General features: G+C 31.2%; 1 protein-coding gene and 1 long non-coding RNA gene across 6 annotated transcripts; one reads left to right on the top strand and one right to left on the bottom strand.

Moving 5' to 3' along the window:
- The first annotated feature begins 4,550 nt into the window (after positions 1-4,550).
- LOC111882295 (uncharacterized protein At5g64816) lies at positions 4,551-10,960 on the top strand. Of its 5 annotated transcripts, none has more exons than XM_023878651.3 (2): positions 4,551-4,884; positions 10,474-10,960. In XM_023878651.3, exon 2 carries the CDS (start codon positions 10,491-10,493, stop codon positions 10,875-10,877), a length of 387 nt encoding a protein of 128 aa, XP_023734419.1. In that variant the 5' UTR covers positions 4,551-4,884; positions 10,474-10,490; the 3' UTR covers positions 10,878-10,960. The 5 variants fall into 5 exon arrangements, with proteins under 5 accessions (XP_023734419.1, XP_023734420.1, XP_023734421.1 ...); XM_023878652.3 differs by having other exon boundaries at positions 4,552-4,884; positions 10,485-10,960; XM_023878653.3 differs by lacking the exon at positions 4,551-4,884 and adding an exon at positions 9,943-10,100 and having other exon boundaries at positions 10,467-10,960.
- On the bottom strand, positions 4,570-6,411 carry LOC111882297 (uncharacterized). Its single transcript, XR_002847124.3, has 2 exons — positions 5,381-6,411; positions 4,570-5,314 (listed from the first exon to the last, which is right to left on the bottom strand). It is a non-coding gene; the product is annotated as an uncharacterized LOC111882297 (long non-coding RNA).
- Positions 10,961-15,386: the final 4,426 nt, after the last annotated feature.

Below are 15,386 nucleotides of genomic sequence, written 5' to 3'. Positions count from 1 at the left end.
AAAATTTACTTAGCGAAACATTCCATAATGTACTTCAACAGTCTTGACTCAATTTTCATAAATAGCTGGGTCAATGGTTAACCGTACGTGCTTCTTATCCGCACCTTCACCAAAAAGAGCAACAACAGTAGTGTAGCCCCTGGTTCCTGGTACGTAAATCTTATTTGAGTATTTTCCATTTTTAGCCTTGGACTCGGCGAGTCATAGGTCCGACTCGCCGAGTAGAGACGGGACTCGTGACATGTTTAAGTTGGTGACTCGGCGAGTCCATATTCCGGACTCGGCGAGTCACCGCTGTTGGATGAAACCCTAAGTTTCAGGGGTTTGCACCCTATTTAAGCCTCATGTCCGCCCCAAGCCAGCCCCCATTCACCCTCAGAGCTCCCAACCCTCGTTCAAGCTTATTTCCTTGAGAGTTTGAAGCATTATTGTGTGTTCTTGAAGGTTTTGAGAAGGAAGTGGAGTAGATCAAGAGGAAGGGAAGGAAGCCAAGCATCTTAGTGTTCTCTCAGTGATTCCTTTGAGGTATAACCCGTTTTCCCTCTGTTTCTATGCTTATTACTCCATTAGGTCTTTCTTGAGCCCTTCCCCAAGATTGTATGTGCAATATAATTCGTAATAAGTTGATTGGCCTTTAGATCTAGGCATGGTTGAGCTCCAAGAGCTCAGATATGTTGCCTTTATGGACCCACATTGCATGAAGACCCTAGATCTACCCTTTTGGGTGCATTTTGAACCCTAAAACCCTTATTGGCGAATATCTACACGTAAAGTTGGAAACTTTACGTGTGATTCATGCTCTAGGAACCCAGATCTGTGAATGGCATGGACTGGAATCGAGCAAAACCGCATAGGTAGTGGTTGCATGGCAACGACTCGGCGAGTCGTTCATCTGACTCGACGAGTTTGCTCGCGAGTCTCCGAGTTTGTCCCCTTTTCGTAGTGTCGAGTGTGAGCAGTGAGTCACGGGCTGTGACTCAGTGAATTGGAAGCCAAACTCATCCATGAAGGAACTCGGCGAGTCAATGCCCTGACTCGGCGAGTTCAATGCAATCTCTTTAGATCAAGAACAGACTCGACGAGTTGTTCATACAACTCGGTGAGTCGCAGCATAAGTGTTCTTCGGATGAAGATGAACTCGACGAGTTGTTCATACAACTCGGCGAGTTGCAGCATAAGTGTTCTTCGGATGAAGATAAACTCGACGAGTTGTTCATACAACTCGGCGAGTAGGATGAAGGGCTTGAACCTCAGTTTAGAAGGAGAACTCGTCGAGTCAACGCCTAACCCGACGAGTAGGGACGGGATTCAGGACAGTCGATTTGATAGGGACTCGGCGAGTTGGCAAGCCAACTCGGCGAGTCGAGTCAACTGAAAGTTGACTCTGACTTTGACTTAGGGCATGATTAGGGGTAAAATGGTCATTTTACCTAAAGTGCAGTTAGCAGTGTTTGATTGAGTATGTTGTGGGAATTACAGCCGGAGGATTTCCGGAGCAGCAACAGCAGTAGACAGTCAGTTCCCGATCAGATCAGCAGCTACTTCGAGGTGAGTTACCCTCCAGTAGCGGTGGGTCTACGGCCACAATGCCGGCCCACCAGTAGGAGTTGTATGTAGATGACTGTCTCTGTGATATTCATATAGGGATTACTACTACCTGTGTTATGTTTATGTGCTAGTATGATATGATGTTATGTGCTAGTGACAGTAGGGGGAGATAGTCCCCGAGATATCCGGTCGGCAGGGCCGAAGGGGTAGTCATACCCAGCCATGATAGATAGATTCTGATATTGTGATACATGTTATGTGGTAGTAGTAGAGGGGATAAATAGTTTCCCAGTATCCGGTCGAGAGGACTGAAGGGGAGGCCAACACCCAGATATGCTAAGCAGTATCCGGTCGAGAGGACCGAAGGGGAGGCCAGCACCCAGATATGCTAGGCAGTATCCGGTCGAGAGGACCGAAGGGGTAGGTCGGGCACCCATATATGCCTGACAATATATGTATGTTATGAGATTATATGGTATGTGGTACAGTGGGGGAACTCACTAAGCTTCGTGCTTACGGTTTTCAGTTTTGGTTTTCAGGTACCTCTTCTTCGAAGGGGAAGGAGCCGGCGCGGTAGCGGCATATCACACACGCTCTTGTTTTCGCAGTTATGAGTTTATTCTGGGATTGATACTCTGATATTTTGGTTGTTCAAATGTTGTGGATTTCAAATTTGGTTTTCAATGTGAAATGGTTTAATTAAACAATGTTTTACTTATTAATGTTTTCTAAGTAATGTTTTAAAAACGAAATTTTTGGACGTGAAAATTGGGTCGTTACAAGTAGTGTATCTTGGATCAAATATTCCCCATCCCAACTTCTCCAATTTTTCCATACACGCATCCAAATTTGAAAAAGAATGTTTTTCCACAAATATTTTAGCAACTGTGACAATATCTTCCCCGATTTCAAGCAATCTTGAATTGGATGCATCTTTACCCTTATATTTACTTTTATTTTGACTCTTTGCTGTATCTGTAGTCTTTTGTTTTTTTGATTGAGCGGATGACTCGTCACTAAGACCTATAGTTTCTTGTTGAGTGCAATCAATGTCATCAAAGTCATGCAAACTATACTGGCTTGACTCTTGAGTAGGACAAGGAAGGGTAGAAGTTGGCCCCCAACTATGAATGCATGTCGCAGCCGCGCCTTCAAACAACTGTGTGCAAAGGTCGGGATACGGTAGTGGCGTGCGTCTCAAAGAATCCACATGTTTGTTTGACTGTTTGGAACAAATATTTTATTATTTAAAAATGATAATATAATTTTTATAACTAAACAAAATACCTTCGATTCTAGTTCTCATTCTTCTTTGGAAAGATTGAAGGCGTTGGTTGTTGAATTGTACACATTGTCGGTTTTGTTTTTTAACTTTAAAAAAGCACCAAACTTTGACTTTAGGTAGTCATAGCGGTTCTTCATTTTTTTTGGTCGGAAATAAAGTTATGTTCAATTTTTAATGTTTCAGCAACATTCCTCCAAGATAGTGCTTTCAAACTACTTCCTTCCCGTCCATTAACGGTAACTTCACGTAAACAAGCTTCTAGAAACGTTTTCTCTACACCTTCAACCTTCCAACTAATCATATCCTTCTTTTCTCTCATTTCTTTGATCAATTCAACAAAAAAATGTATGTTTTAGCAACAAGTTAAGCATTGCAAATACACATTTTCAACAACAATTTAAGCAATATAAAGGCACATTATCATCAACCACTTCAACAAAACAAATGAACAATAGCAAAAGTAATGAATATTTCATGAACATCAAAGAGAAGTAAGAATTCAACAACAAAATTTCAGCATAATACTCATGAAAACATTAGACATAACATCAAAATAACACCAAAATTCAGCATATAACATCAAAATTCAACATATAACATCAAAATTTAGCATCAACATTCAACATCAACATTGAATCAAGCATAACATCAAAATTCAGCATCAGTATTTGATCATACCCATTAAACACATTCAGATTAGAACATATAACATCACTATCGAGCATATAACATCAAAATCTAGCAAAACATCAACTGTTAATTTTGATTTAACAAATCAGAAAATTATAGCATAATAAATTCGATTTTTGATTTTCAAATTTAAAGGGAAAGAAGGAACAAACAAGACCAATGAATTCGAGGGCAAAAAAGAAAGAAACAGAAGGAAGAAATCGAACCTGCTGCAGTCGGTGGAAGAAAGAAAACAAGTTGGAAGACCTTGCGGCGGCGGAGGCTGGCGGTGTTGCTGGCGTCGTCGGTGGGAGCAGTCACAGGCGTCGGAATGGAGGGGAGAAGATGCGATGGCAGCAGACGATGTGGGAAGGAAAGAAAGGAGACGGTCGATTTAGGGCAAATAGAATGAACTTGCATTTCTTTTATTTTTCAGACTTGGTTTAACATCTGAAAAAATAAGAGGTATTTTTAAGTTTAAGAGGTAAAATATAATACACAAACAAACGCTCTGAATCTGAAATTTTAAGACATTGCCTCTTAATTTTGCAATTAAAATGTAAACAAACGACCCATTACTGTTACAAAGGCCTATTTTTCCACCTGATGTGTGTAGAGAGTAAGCATTTTGTTTTTTTTACTTGGTGGGCTTAACGACTCGATGTGGACTGTTTTCGAAGTATAGATGACTATGTCTTTTTTACTTGATCTAATCTAAATGACTTAATAGCTTAAGCGAAACCAGGTTTCATGTATTATGACTCTAAGCTTTTACCTATTTTCAGTTATTATTTTTCCTCCCAATTCTTTTCATGTTAAGGTTTGATGAACACCGATAGAATCAATGAAATTTAATTTTTTGAAATGTCAATTTGAGTTACGTTTCATTTATAACAAGTCAAACATATAAAATTAAAATTTTTGGTTTAATCTTTACTTATATTTAGTATATTGAGGTGGTTCCCATATTTTATATAGTTTGTTGCTATTTATTTTTCCTTATGCTATATGTCTTGATTTTGCCTATATGCTTTGTGAATTTTTGAAAGAAGCTAGAGATGATAGCATTATTGAATGACCAAATGGGCCGGCCTTATTCATATTAAAACAAAGGATCCACAGACAAAGGAGTCCATGTAGTATATCCCTACCCTAGGCCTAAGGCGCTAAACGGCTGAAAAAAAGCGACGCTTCTTCCTCTATGCGGATTCTGTGTTCCGCTTGATCTTCTTTTTCTGAGTTCTGAATTCTGATTCACGGCACAACTGGTCAACTGCACAAGGCCTCCAAGTTGAAAGTTCCATCTGTTCTTCGGCTTCTTCCTTCTCCATTGAAGCCGTTTCTTCCTTCGCCATTGAAGCCTTCTCCAATCTCCATAAACGGTAATATATTACTTCTTCTAAGCTCCATGATTCTTCTTCTAATCTTTTTAACTTGTTTCCATGTCATATGATGAATTTTTTTTCAAATTACACTGAATTTGCATATTGCCGATCAGAATTTATATTAGATTGATAAAAATTGTGTACACCAAATTACCAAAAGTTAGCCAAAAGTTGCAAGACTTTAAACTAGTAAGCAAAGTTTATGCGGATGATTCAATGAACCTTGAATTTTAGTTTGAACTAGTGTAGGAGCCAATGTTTTTTTTGTTGAATCTGTATGTTGATTGTTGTCATGGGTTAGAATGGTATGTCTTTTTCCATCAAGTTGTTGTCATTATGAGTCTTAGTGTAGGAGCTGCAATGTCAATGTCATTTTTGTACAGATGGAAGATTAGAACCACCATCAGCTGGTTTGTGTTCAAGTGACCTGAAAGTATTTTAGAATTAAAAGTTTACAATTAAATTTTCCCAAATAATTTGTTAAAAAACAAACCTTTATCTTCAAAAGTTTCGGATTTATTATTAAGCAAGCATTCAGAATGTGAATCAATGGTAATGGCAAGTTGGTCATTTGATCCTTTTTGTAAGGATCTCACCTGGGCAGCAAATGACACTAAGGGCAAGCCTAATTTCCCAACCTGAGTCTGTACAAAAATAAAAATATAGTTTAAAAATAGAATGGTAAAATGGTCAATTATCTGCATTCTACTTTGTGTATACAACATTATAACTCCAAACAAACAACAATCAGCGCTTTATCCATGGAAACAATGAAATAATAATAATAATATGAGAAAAGAAAGAAAAGAGTATAGAAAGAAACACATGCCAGATCTTCAATTTCTGATATCTCCGATCCAGCATGCAATGAAGGTGGTTCAAAGATCCCCCTTCTTTCCTGTATCTTATCACGTATAATCTTCAAGTAATTTAACCTTGTTTGTTAATTCCTCTTTTACCCTTTGGGTCTCCATCAATTTAAATCTTGAATTTTCTTGATAACAAAATTATCATGAAATCTACTTATGTAGCATATCATAAGGAGCAACATCAAATGCCAAAAGCTGATAAATTTAATGCATAAAGTTGAGGAGCTGTAATGAGTAGATTAAGTAACCCATCGACTGGTCTGAAGAAATCAAGCAAAAATGAGCCCGAGAAGAAGATTTAAACAAAAAACCTAGATCGAATTTGATGCCATAAATCAAGAAATTTTTTCAGATGAATCAAAACCCGAAAGCAAAAACGCGAAACATCAAAACCCATTTAAATTTTGTAGAATAAATGAAATACTAATACCTTCGATCGAGTATATTGGTAGTTGGGATAAGATTAGAATCGATTGACACATCTAGGCTTGGAACAGTAGCCAACGATTGATAATAGATTGTCAATTGGGGGAAAAATCAATTGGGGTCTAAGAGATTGTCACGTGGCCGAAATGCTTTTATTTACTAGTTACAACCCGTAGAATCTACGGGTAATAAATAAAAAAAAATATATTGAAAATTCAAAAACATAATCACTAATCATAAATTTAGAAATGGAGATTTATTTACAAAGTTGGATGTTTTATCTTAGTTAAAATGCAATATTGCAATTTTCCTCTAATGGTTAAATCGGTGAATCCGAGTAAAATTAAAAAGAGTCCAATATTTGTGTGTTGGGGGCTTTTGGGTTTTTATAGGTACGAAAACTAAAATATTAAAAAGCCGAACAATTTATTTTTTACAACGGTTGAATCGGGTACGTTAGATTTTTGGTTAAACTTATGACATTCATTTTAATGTATTTTCTATATATCATTGAGTTTTCAATTTTTTAGTTCTTGAAAACATTGTGTATTAATTTTTTTTGACAATTACAAGCAACTCATTTTAGAATGGTTGCGATAAAATTTTACCATTTCAAACGTATAAAGCCCGTTTAAATATGTTTTATTTTATACCTATGTCATCCATCTTAGCATCATGCAAAGTAAAATTGACAAATTTGTACCTCTTGTTTAATTTTAATTTTAATTTTGCAGACGTTTTAATATTATTTGTATTTCATCTTATTTTATGTGTAATTTAAAAATAGCTTATTTGACATTTCAATTCAAAGTACGCTTAACCAGTAAAGAAGGGAAATATTGTCAATCCAAAGTTAATTTTTTGAGCCGGAAGGATTAATATTTTTATAGATTTTTAAACTTTATGTCACCTAAAAAGAAACAGGAAAACAAACCTAAAATCATTGAATCTTCCTACATCAAGCCATTTCAAATGGACCTACTTATAAAACAAATGAAAAAAATTTCTTTCTATGGTAAACTGAACTTTGGGACTCAAAATATGCTCAAATAAGTATGCATTTGTGTTGTGAAAGTACGAACAATAAAAAGAAAATAGGTATCCAATGAGATATGTTTTGTCTGAAAAAATATATATTTCCACAACTTAAATCCTTATAAAATGATCAAATGTGTAATACCTTACTACACCTAACACCATAGATTTCTATGGTCTTTCAATTGTTTGTTCTACCAAACTTAGGCACGTAACTTTGACATTTTCAACTTTCAATGCATCCTTCAATCAAACCCATAGGTAGATCTAATTAGAATATGATCAAACAAAAATAAAAATATTTAAAAAAACAGAAGGAATTTATCAACACAACACACTGGTGACGGAACAAATCTTGAACGATACATGCTCTTTAATGTGCAGCTCCAAGATGATATTGATTGCTCTACATTCCATCTTCGGTATACTTTCAAAGTGCATCCTATAAGAAGAAGAACCTTCATTATCTGATAACCAACAATATACTTTCAAAGTGCATCCTATAAGAAGAAGAACCTTCATTATCTGATAACCAACAATAACAATCTGTTTCATCAAATATTGTATACAAAGCTTTAAAAGGTTAAAATTCATTGGCTCTTTCATAAAGATGATAAAGGTTCCAATAGAACCAAAGACCATATACAATAATCAAATCATAAAGCCTAATTTTTCTATGTAACCTAAGAAAACCCCCCAAATCCACCCAGTTGTAAAGATAGTGAAACTGATGTTTAAAAATTTTAACATGTTCTTATGAAAAAAAAAACACAAGCTAGTTAAGAAATGTTCCATGTCCACAAAATGGAGCCAAATATTGGTTCTATATCAAATCAAACCACATCTGTCGCTAACCATTTTTTCGTTGATTAAAAGAGTACATATACTCTTAAAACTAAAAATAATTACCTGTTTAGGATAAACAACTTACTTATTGTATTCACAAGGACTTTCTTTATGCTCAAATTCATCCAAACTACCACAAGGCACCATAATATCATCCTTCCAAGCAAAATGTTCTTTTTCATTGGTTTTCTTCCTTCCTAAACCCTTCACTCCTGCCTTTTCTCCTCTAACGACTCTGTATCCTCAATTATGCAAGCCATCATAGTATTATCTATACCAAACATCATTTATCAAGACTAAACTTATCTCTAGGGTAAATGCAAAGAGATACAATTGGATTCTAACTAATTTGTTCATAATATCATTCCATTTTACATTTTCCTATTACAACATTGTACTTTGTAAAAATATACCCTTTCTTCAAAAGTAAAGGGCCTTACTCTCTTTTGGTTTGATGCATGCTTTCATCTCTTCAACTTTGATGTAACTTTTGCGTGTGAGACCAGAGATTGATTTTTTTTCATCTCTTCAACTTTGATGTAACTTTTGATGTAGGTTTATGTGATGCTTGCTATAATTTAGTGATCAATTCTATTAGCAAAATAATTGAAATTCATATGAATTGTGGAAGTAAAAGAATACCCTTTTGAATCCAAAATCAAATCGGACAACTATTGCCTGTCATATATGGGACCTCTTATACAGTACTAACAAAATCATTCAATAAATGAACAACAATGATCAAGAAAGCAAAGAACGGAGTAAAAGAAAAACATGGTACAATTGTAAGAGACATATCATCGAACACATAACGGACATTAATATTTAGACAAAGAGAAACCTTACCTCGACCATCGATTTCTCGATCTGCTTAAACATTTGTAGAAAGTCCTTTTCATTTCTCATGACATCACTCTCGATTGAGGAAAATTGCTTCAGTGTCTAAAAGTTTTACAAAAGTTGTAAGTTACTTTATCAATAAAATGCTCTGACTTTCATGGGATTAAACAATGATTATGATATCCACAATCCAGTTGAAAAAAAAAACTAACTAATTAACTATAGATATTGAAAAGAAAGATAGGCAAAAAAAACCCCAATCGGACTAATGAATTTGGAGACTCTACTTCAAGTAACCTAAATTAAAACAATGAATTGAAAAAGCTAAAGAAGAAGATTACTTACTTGAAATCGAGATTAACAACTTCTAGAAATCTATTATTCTTGACAATCGTCTTCAGAGAGAGAGAGCGCCAACAACTGATGAGCGGTTAGATTAGGGTTTCAAATTGACGAGCGATTGTCTCCCGATAATAACGAATCAATAAGAGGCAAAAATGGTAGTTTTGGAAAATCACTTACGTATTTTAGGTGGGATAAATCGATTGGGGGCCCCTAATAGAATGTCATGTGGCATAAAAGTAGTTATTTATTAGGATAGGGGATTAGAATAGAGGATTTGATATATTTTAGTCGACTTGTCACTATTTTATTTTCTTTTTATTTCTTACCATTCAAGTGTTTAACTTGTTTTCAATAACCTATGAAAATATTGATTTTTTATACAGAAAATTTAAAATAACTACCTTTACCTTTAATCAAAGATAAACGATTCATTTATTTGCAAATAAAAATAAGGTCACATTTTATCATTTATTTGTTTACACGTCAAAAATCTTGATTTTATATTGATGTGCCATAAATTAATAATCTGAGTGTGTATATACTTTGGGTATGCATCTGAAACTTCTAAACTGACCATCAATTTTCATTTTTAGCTTTTTAAGGTACGCTTTGACCCATTTTTAATAAAACACGTCATAAGAAAGTTAGGGGTTAAAATGTTAATTCCGAAACTTTATAGAAGAAGAACATCACCTAGAAAACACCAGGAGTCTAGTTGGAAGACAATCAAATCATAAGGGTGCAACTTTAACATTCCAATTAGTTGACAAATAAGGGACGCCGATTACTCTGAGCGCCAAAATTAGGAGAAATCGGCCCAAACCCTAGCTATCTACTCACACTATTACGAAGGTACGTATTCTATCCTGTATAATGATTCTAAATGCTGATGATTTTTTGTGTGTTTTGAGTTACTCCTTCAAAGAACCAGTCTGATATTACAGTAATCATAAATTCGATTCGGGGAGATTTTTGTAGGGTTTATATGATTACTCCATGTTTCAGCTTTCTATACAGCTACTTGAAAACTAATTTCACCTGAAATTCCAGTGATATGTTTTTGAAATATTTTGTTTTGGATTGAGTTGTTCAAAATCACGTAAAGAGTTGGAAATAGGGTTTATTCTAGTTCCAATTTCTGTTAAGTTTCTTCTCATTTTGAACACGGAAAAAAGTTTTGATCTTGTTGCATTGAGCAAATTGTGATGAAAATGTTAGAATGTAGTAAATTTTCAGGAAGAAATGGTAGATTGGTGGATATCTTTGGTGGGGGCAGCAGTTCCTGCATTGGTGGCAGGTCAAGCTTTAAGAATGAAGAACAGAAGAGCAGAAGAGCAAAGATTGAAGAGTGCTCGAGGTCGTGAAAAAAGTTCTGATGATATATTTGTATGTGAAAGGGTATGCACTTCAAAAAGAATGTTGAAAAAAGTTGGAGCGTTTTCAAAAGATCCAAATCCAGATACATGTGTCACTGTTTGTGGTGTCTCTGAACTCGATGCTTGTGCTGATGCATGTGCAAGAACAGTTTGTGTCAACCAACATCAAGTCCCGAATTGGAATGATATTTGCCTCAAAAGATGCCAAAGTGAGTGTTTAAAGCTTTCAAACACTTCGCCTCTTTCTTCATAACATGTTTGTTTATTCTGTTTTTTATGTATCAAACTTTGATCACTGAGTTATGTTTTAAATATGAGATGAGATGTTCGTTTGTTTTTTTTCCTCTAGTGTTTCCATTGATATGTTCTTTAACTTGCTTGTAAGTGGGTAGTTTTTTTTAATGTTTAATGCCTAAATAAGAAAGAAATTGTAAGCACTAGGCTTAAATTTATGGGTTGACAATTTTACCCTTGAATAGGTAGAGAAATTAGTGACCATTTTGAAACAGTGGATTACAATTAGAGGTTGTTGGAACAAAAGCAATAGCCTCTTTGTATGTATGTATGTATGTATGTATCATGTATTGTATGTATGCATAAAGATGATGATCAAAATAGTTAAGGTATGATATGATTAAGTGGGTATTCTTTGCTTAAAACCCATATAATACTTTTTTCCCAACACTACAAGACATAATCATCAACGTGTTTCTTCTTTCATAAATTTTCCCATTAATCATTCCCCTTTTAGATTTTCTACGATATGAACAAATGTCACAATCCCATTTCATGAATATAAAATTTTAATTTTAAATAAAAATTATAAATAAAATATATTTTAAAAGAACTTTTAGTTATTTGGAGCTATGTTTTAGCGATAAGAGTTTAATGGTTGAAGAGTGGAATGTAGACGAAAGTTTAGATGGGCTGCTCAGATTTTACGATTACCATTTTTTTTATCTAATGGAAACATTTAACATTAGTTTTTATGTAAATTAAAATTTTTAAAAAGTTTCCGGTAACACACATAAAAGTTATATAGTTTTCAGATTTCAATAACACTATATATTAATATATTTAGGGATAATTACTAAAATGACTAAAGCGAAGGCAGAGAAGTTTGTGGAGTTGCTTTATAATCATCTTTACTAGAATTTTGCAAAAAGAAAAAGAGTTATCACACATTATTCTTTTAGTTTTTATGAAAAATAATTCATAAAGGAATTGTTTGTGAAGTCTATTTTTCAAAATAGGTTGTTATAAATGTTTAAATATGGCTATTTCGTGATAGAATACCAGATATTATTTTTTGGTTATTTTTGTGATTATTTATTTATGTTTAATATGTTGATTATTTTTAAACAATTTAAATTTAAACTTGAATAATAAGTGTTTCAGGTTAAAGCTACACGCAAATGCTAGTATTTTTTTGGTTAAATTTATATGTTACCAGGACCTAATCGAAAGATTCCTTTTTACCGAATTGAACTAGAATCATAGAATTTGGAAAAATGGGAAACTGTCACTCAATGCAAAAGAAATATGAAATAAAAAAGAGAAAATAGTAGTTACTATCTTTTTGTAGGTGCGCATTATTATAATATATTTTTATATTTATCCACATTCTAGAAATTTCAGTTAATCATTTTTCATGATATACATGTGCAAGTATATTTTTTAATAAGCCAAATTCATTCTTCCAGAAGATATCCATATCATACTTCTTGAGAATTGAGATAAACTATTCTAAACGAATCAGGTTTGATTGCACAACCTTTTTTTTTACCACAAATTTATGTCAATATCATCTTTTTATTTGGTAGGGGTATTCTTCGAAATAGAATACTACCAATCAAAACCGAAATATAATCAATACTGGAACTATATATATATATATATATATATATATATATATATATATATATATATATATATATATATATATATATATATATATATATATATATATATATATATAGGCGAATGTCTGCGCGTTGCACATAAATACCTATATAGTTAAGGTCTATACAAATATATGTTTTCTTTTTAAATATAACAATAACATTGTTGTTAAATTGATATAATAATTTTTATACTAAATTCATATAATATATTGATTATTTTGAATTATATAATCATATATACATTTATTATAAGTTCATAATCTCAATCGTTTGAATGACTTCTACCCGCGAGTTACACATGAATAAAATTAAATATGATTTAAGGTTAAATATTATTTATAGTTGCTGTTATTCTTAACTAATTTTTTAAAATTTATTTGCTTAATGTTTTAATTTCTATCATTATAATTATTTAAAACATCAAACATTATTTTTTGATTTTAAAGGTAACAATATAATCATTTATATAGAGTTATTTTTAACTATTGCTATTGTAAGTTATTTTAAGTTACTTATTTGAAAACTTTTAACGATTATAAAAATATGATTAGAAAATATTTTAGTTAAATTGAGATTACAATTGAGTTTTTGCATTTATCACTATAATTTATCACTTTTAACTATTTACAAAATATTTTTTAGTTTTTTAAGTGGAACTGAAATTTATATTTAAGTTGACATTGTAATGTTATATTTAAGTTAACAATTTAAGTATTTTGTCCAAATTGTTCAAAAGTTGTAGCTTTAAACTGATAATGGTTTACATATAACAACATATTAAATCTAATAAATTAAGTATAATATGTTAAAAGTTAAACGCATAACTTTATAAGTAATAGTAAATATATTATTTTAAAATTGAAATTTAGTTCATTTATGATTACACTTTATGTTTGATATCTATTTAACCTTATTAACCAACTTATAATCATTATTAGAAAGACACAACAATTTATCATTTTTAACTATTTATAAAATATCCTTTGGGTTGTTTAAGTTAAACTAAAATTTATATTTAAATTGACCCTGTAATGTTATATTTAAATTAGTAATTTAAGTATTTTATACAAATTGTTCCAAAATTATATCTTTAAAATGATAATCGTTTACATCCAACAATATATTAAAACTAATAAATTAAGTATAATATGTTATAAGTTGAAAAACATAACTTTATTAATAGAAGTAAAGATATTATTTTAATATTGAAATTTAGTTTGTATATGATTACATTTTAGGTTTAATATTTATTTAACCTAATTAACCAAATTATAATTATTATTAGAAAGAAATTGAAAAGTCATGGGAGTTTCAAATGAATGTGGTGAAAGAAAATATAGATGAGAGTTTCAAATGAATGTGGTGCAAGGAAAAATGTTTCCTTTATAAGTATACTAGGCGATTTCCCACGTGTTGCGCAATAATAAAATTATATAGTTAAAATAATAACTTTTACCAAATTATTATTTAATATTTCTACTTCGAAATAAAATGTTAGTAGTAAAACAAACATATAGTTAACATATTAGTTTAATTAAATATTATAGCTTTATTTTTAAGTCGTTGTGATATATACAATTATTTGATAATTTTATAAATCGTTTAAAATTGTGCAAATTATATATCAAATGAATGATAATATAACATGTAATAAAACGTATGAACAAAAATATGAACTGCAACTTTTAGTAACATAAAAATAGAAAAACATTTATTATAACATTTGTATTAAAAAGATATATATACAACGAATAATAAAAAAATATGAAAAATAAACACTGTAACTTTTAATAATATAAAAACACTAAAACATATATTATAACATTTATATTAACTCTTCATATTTAAATCACAAATTTCTTCAAATACATTAATGTTTTTAGAGAGCAAAACTTTACAACCTTATAAAAGAAAAAGAAAATAAAAAGTTATTAGTGATTACTAATTAATAATCATAAGTTAAAAATTCTTGAGTTGTAACTAATAAATATACATAAATTAGAAAAATTTTGAGTTGTAGCGTGAGTTTCAAATGAATGTGGTACTTGGAAATGTATATTTATTATTATTATTATTATTATTATTGTTGTTGTTGTTGTTGTTGTTGTTATTATTATTATTATATTCGTCTAAATAATTGGTTTTGATGCATCATTTTAATCCCTTCAATTATTAAACATAAAGGTATTTCATTATAAATTTATAACATACCTAGGTGCATATACATGTTAAACAAATCACATAATATATATATATATATATATATATATATATATATATATGTAAATGTCATATATAATCTTGTCGTAGTAATATGGATAAGTTACTTTTATATAAAGAACATATCATGATAAGTCTATCATAATTATATATCAAATGTTCAAAATTATGTTATCTTTTAAATATTGTCTTTTAAATATGTTGTGTAGGATAACCCAACAAAAAAATAGAAAATAAACATAATCAAAATAGAAAAACTACAATCAAATAAATAAGAGGATTAGGTGGTTGAATATAAACATGTTACATATGCATACATTTAAATCAAAAGAAAAAAACTAACATTCGTCAACTTTGCTCAAACAAAAAAAACCTATATCCATTTTATGAATCTTCTTTCTTCATTTAATACCATTCAATCATAGAAACTTGATGACAATTTTTCACTAACCTGCAATCAAAATATTTTCCTTGAAAAAGAAGAATCAGAAATATATTCTAAGCAAAACATTCAAGATTGAGTAATACATACAAATGATATATAAAGATTAAATGAGAAACTGAATATAAAGAAAGAATATAAAAAATTCATTTGTTTTGGTTGAAAGAAAAAATCATATTACAATTACCATCGATGC

Source organism: Lactuca sativa, chromosome 8, assembly GCF_002870075.4.
Source record: "Lactuca sativa cultivar Salinas chromosome 8, Lsat_Salinas_v11, whole genome shotgun sequence".
In the NCBI taxonomy this organism is placed as follows: Eukaryota; Viridiplantae; Streptophyta; class Magnoliopsida; order Asterales; family Asteraceae; genus Lactuca; species Lactuca sativa.
The sequence above is the reverse complement of the archived record's forward strand: the minus strand, read 5'-3'. Positions and strand labels throughout refer to the sequence as shown.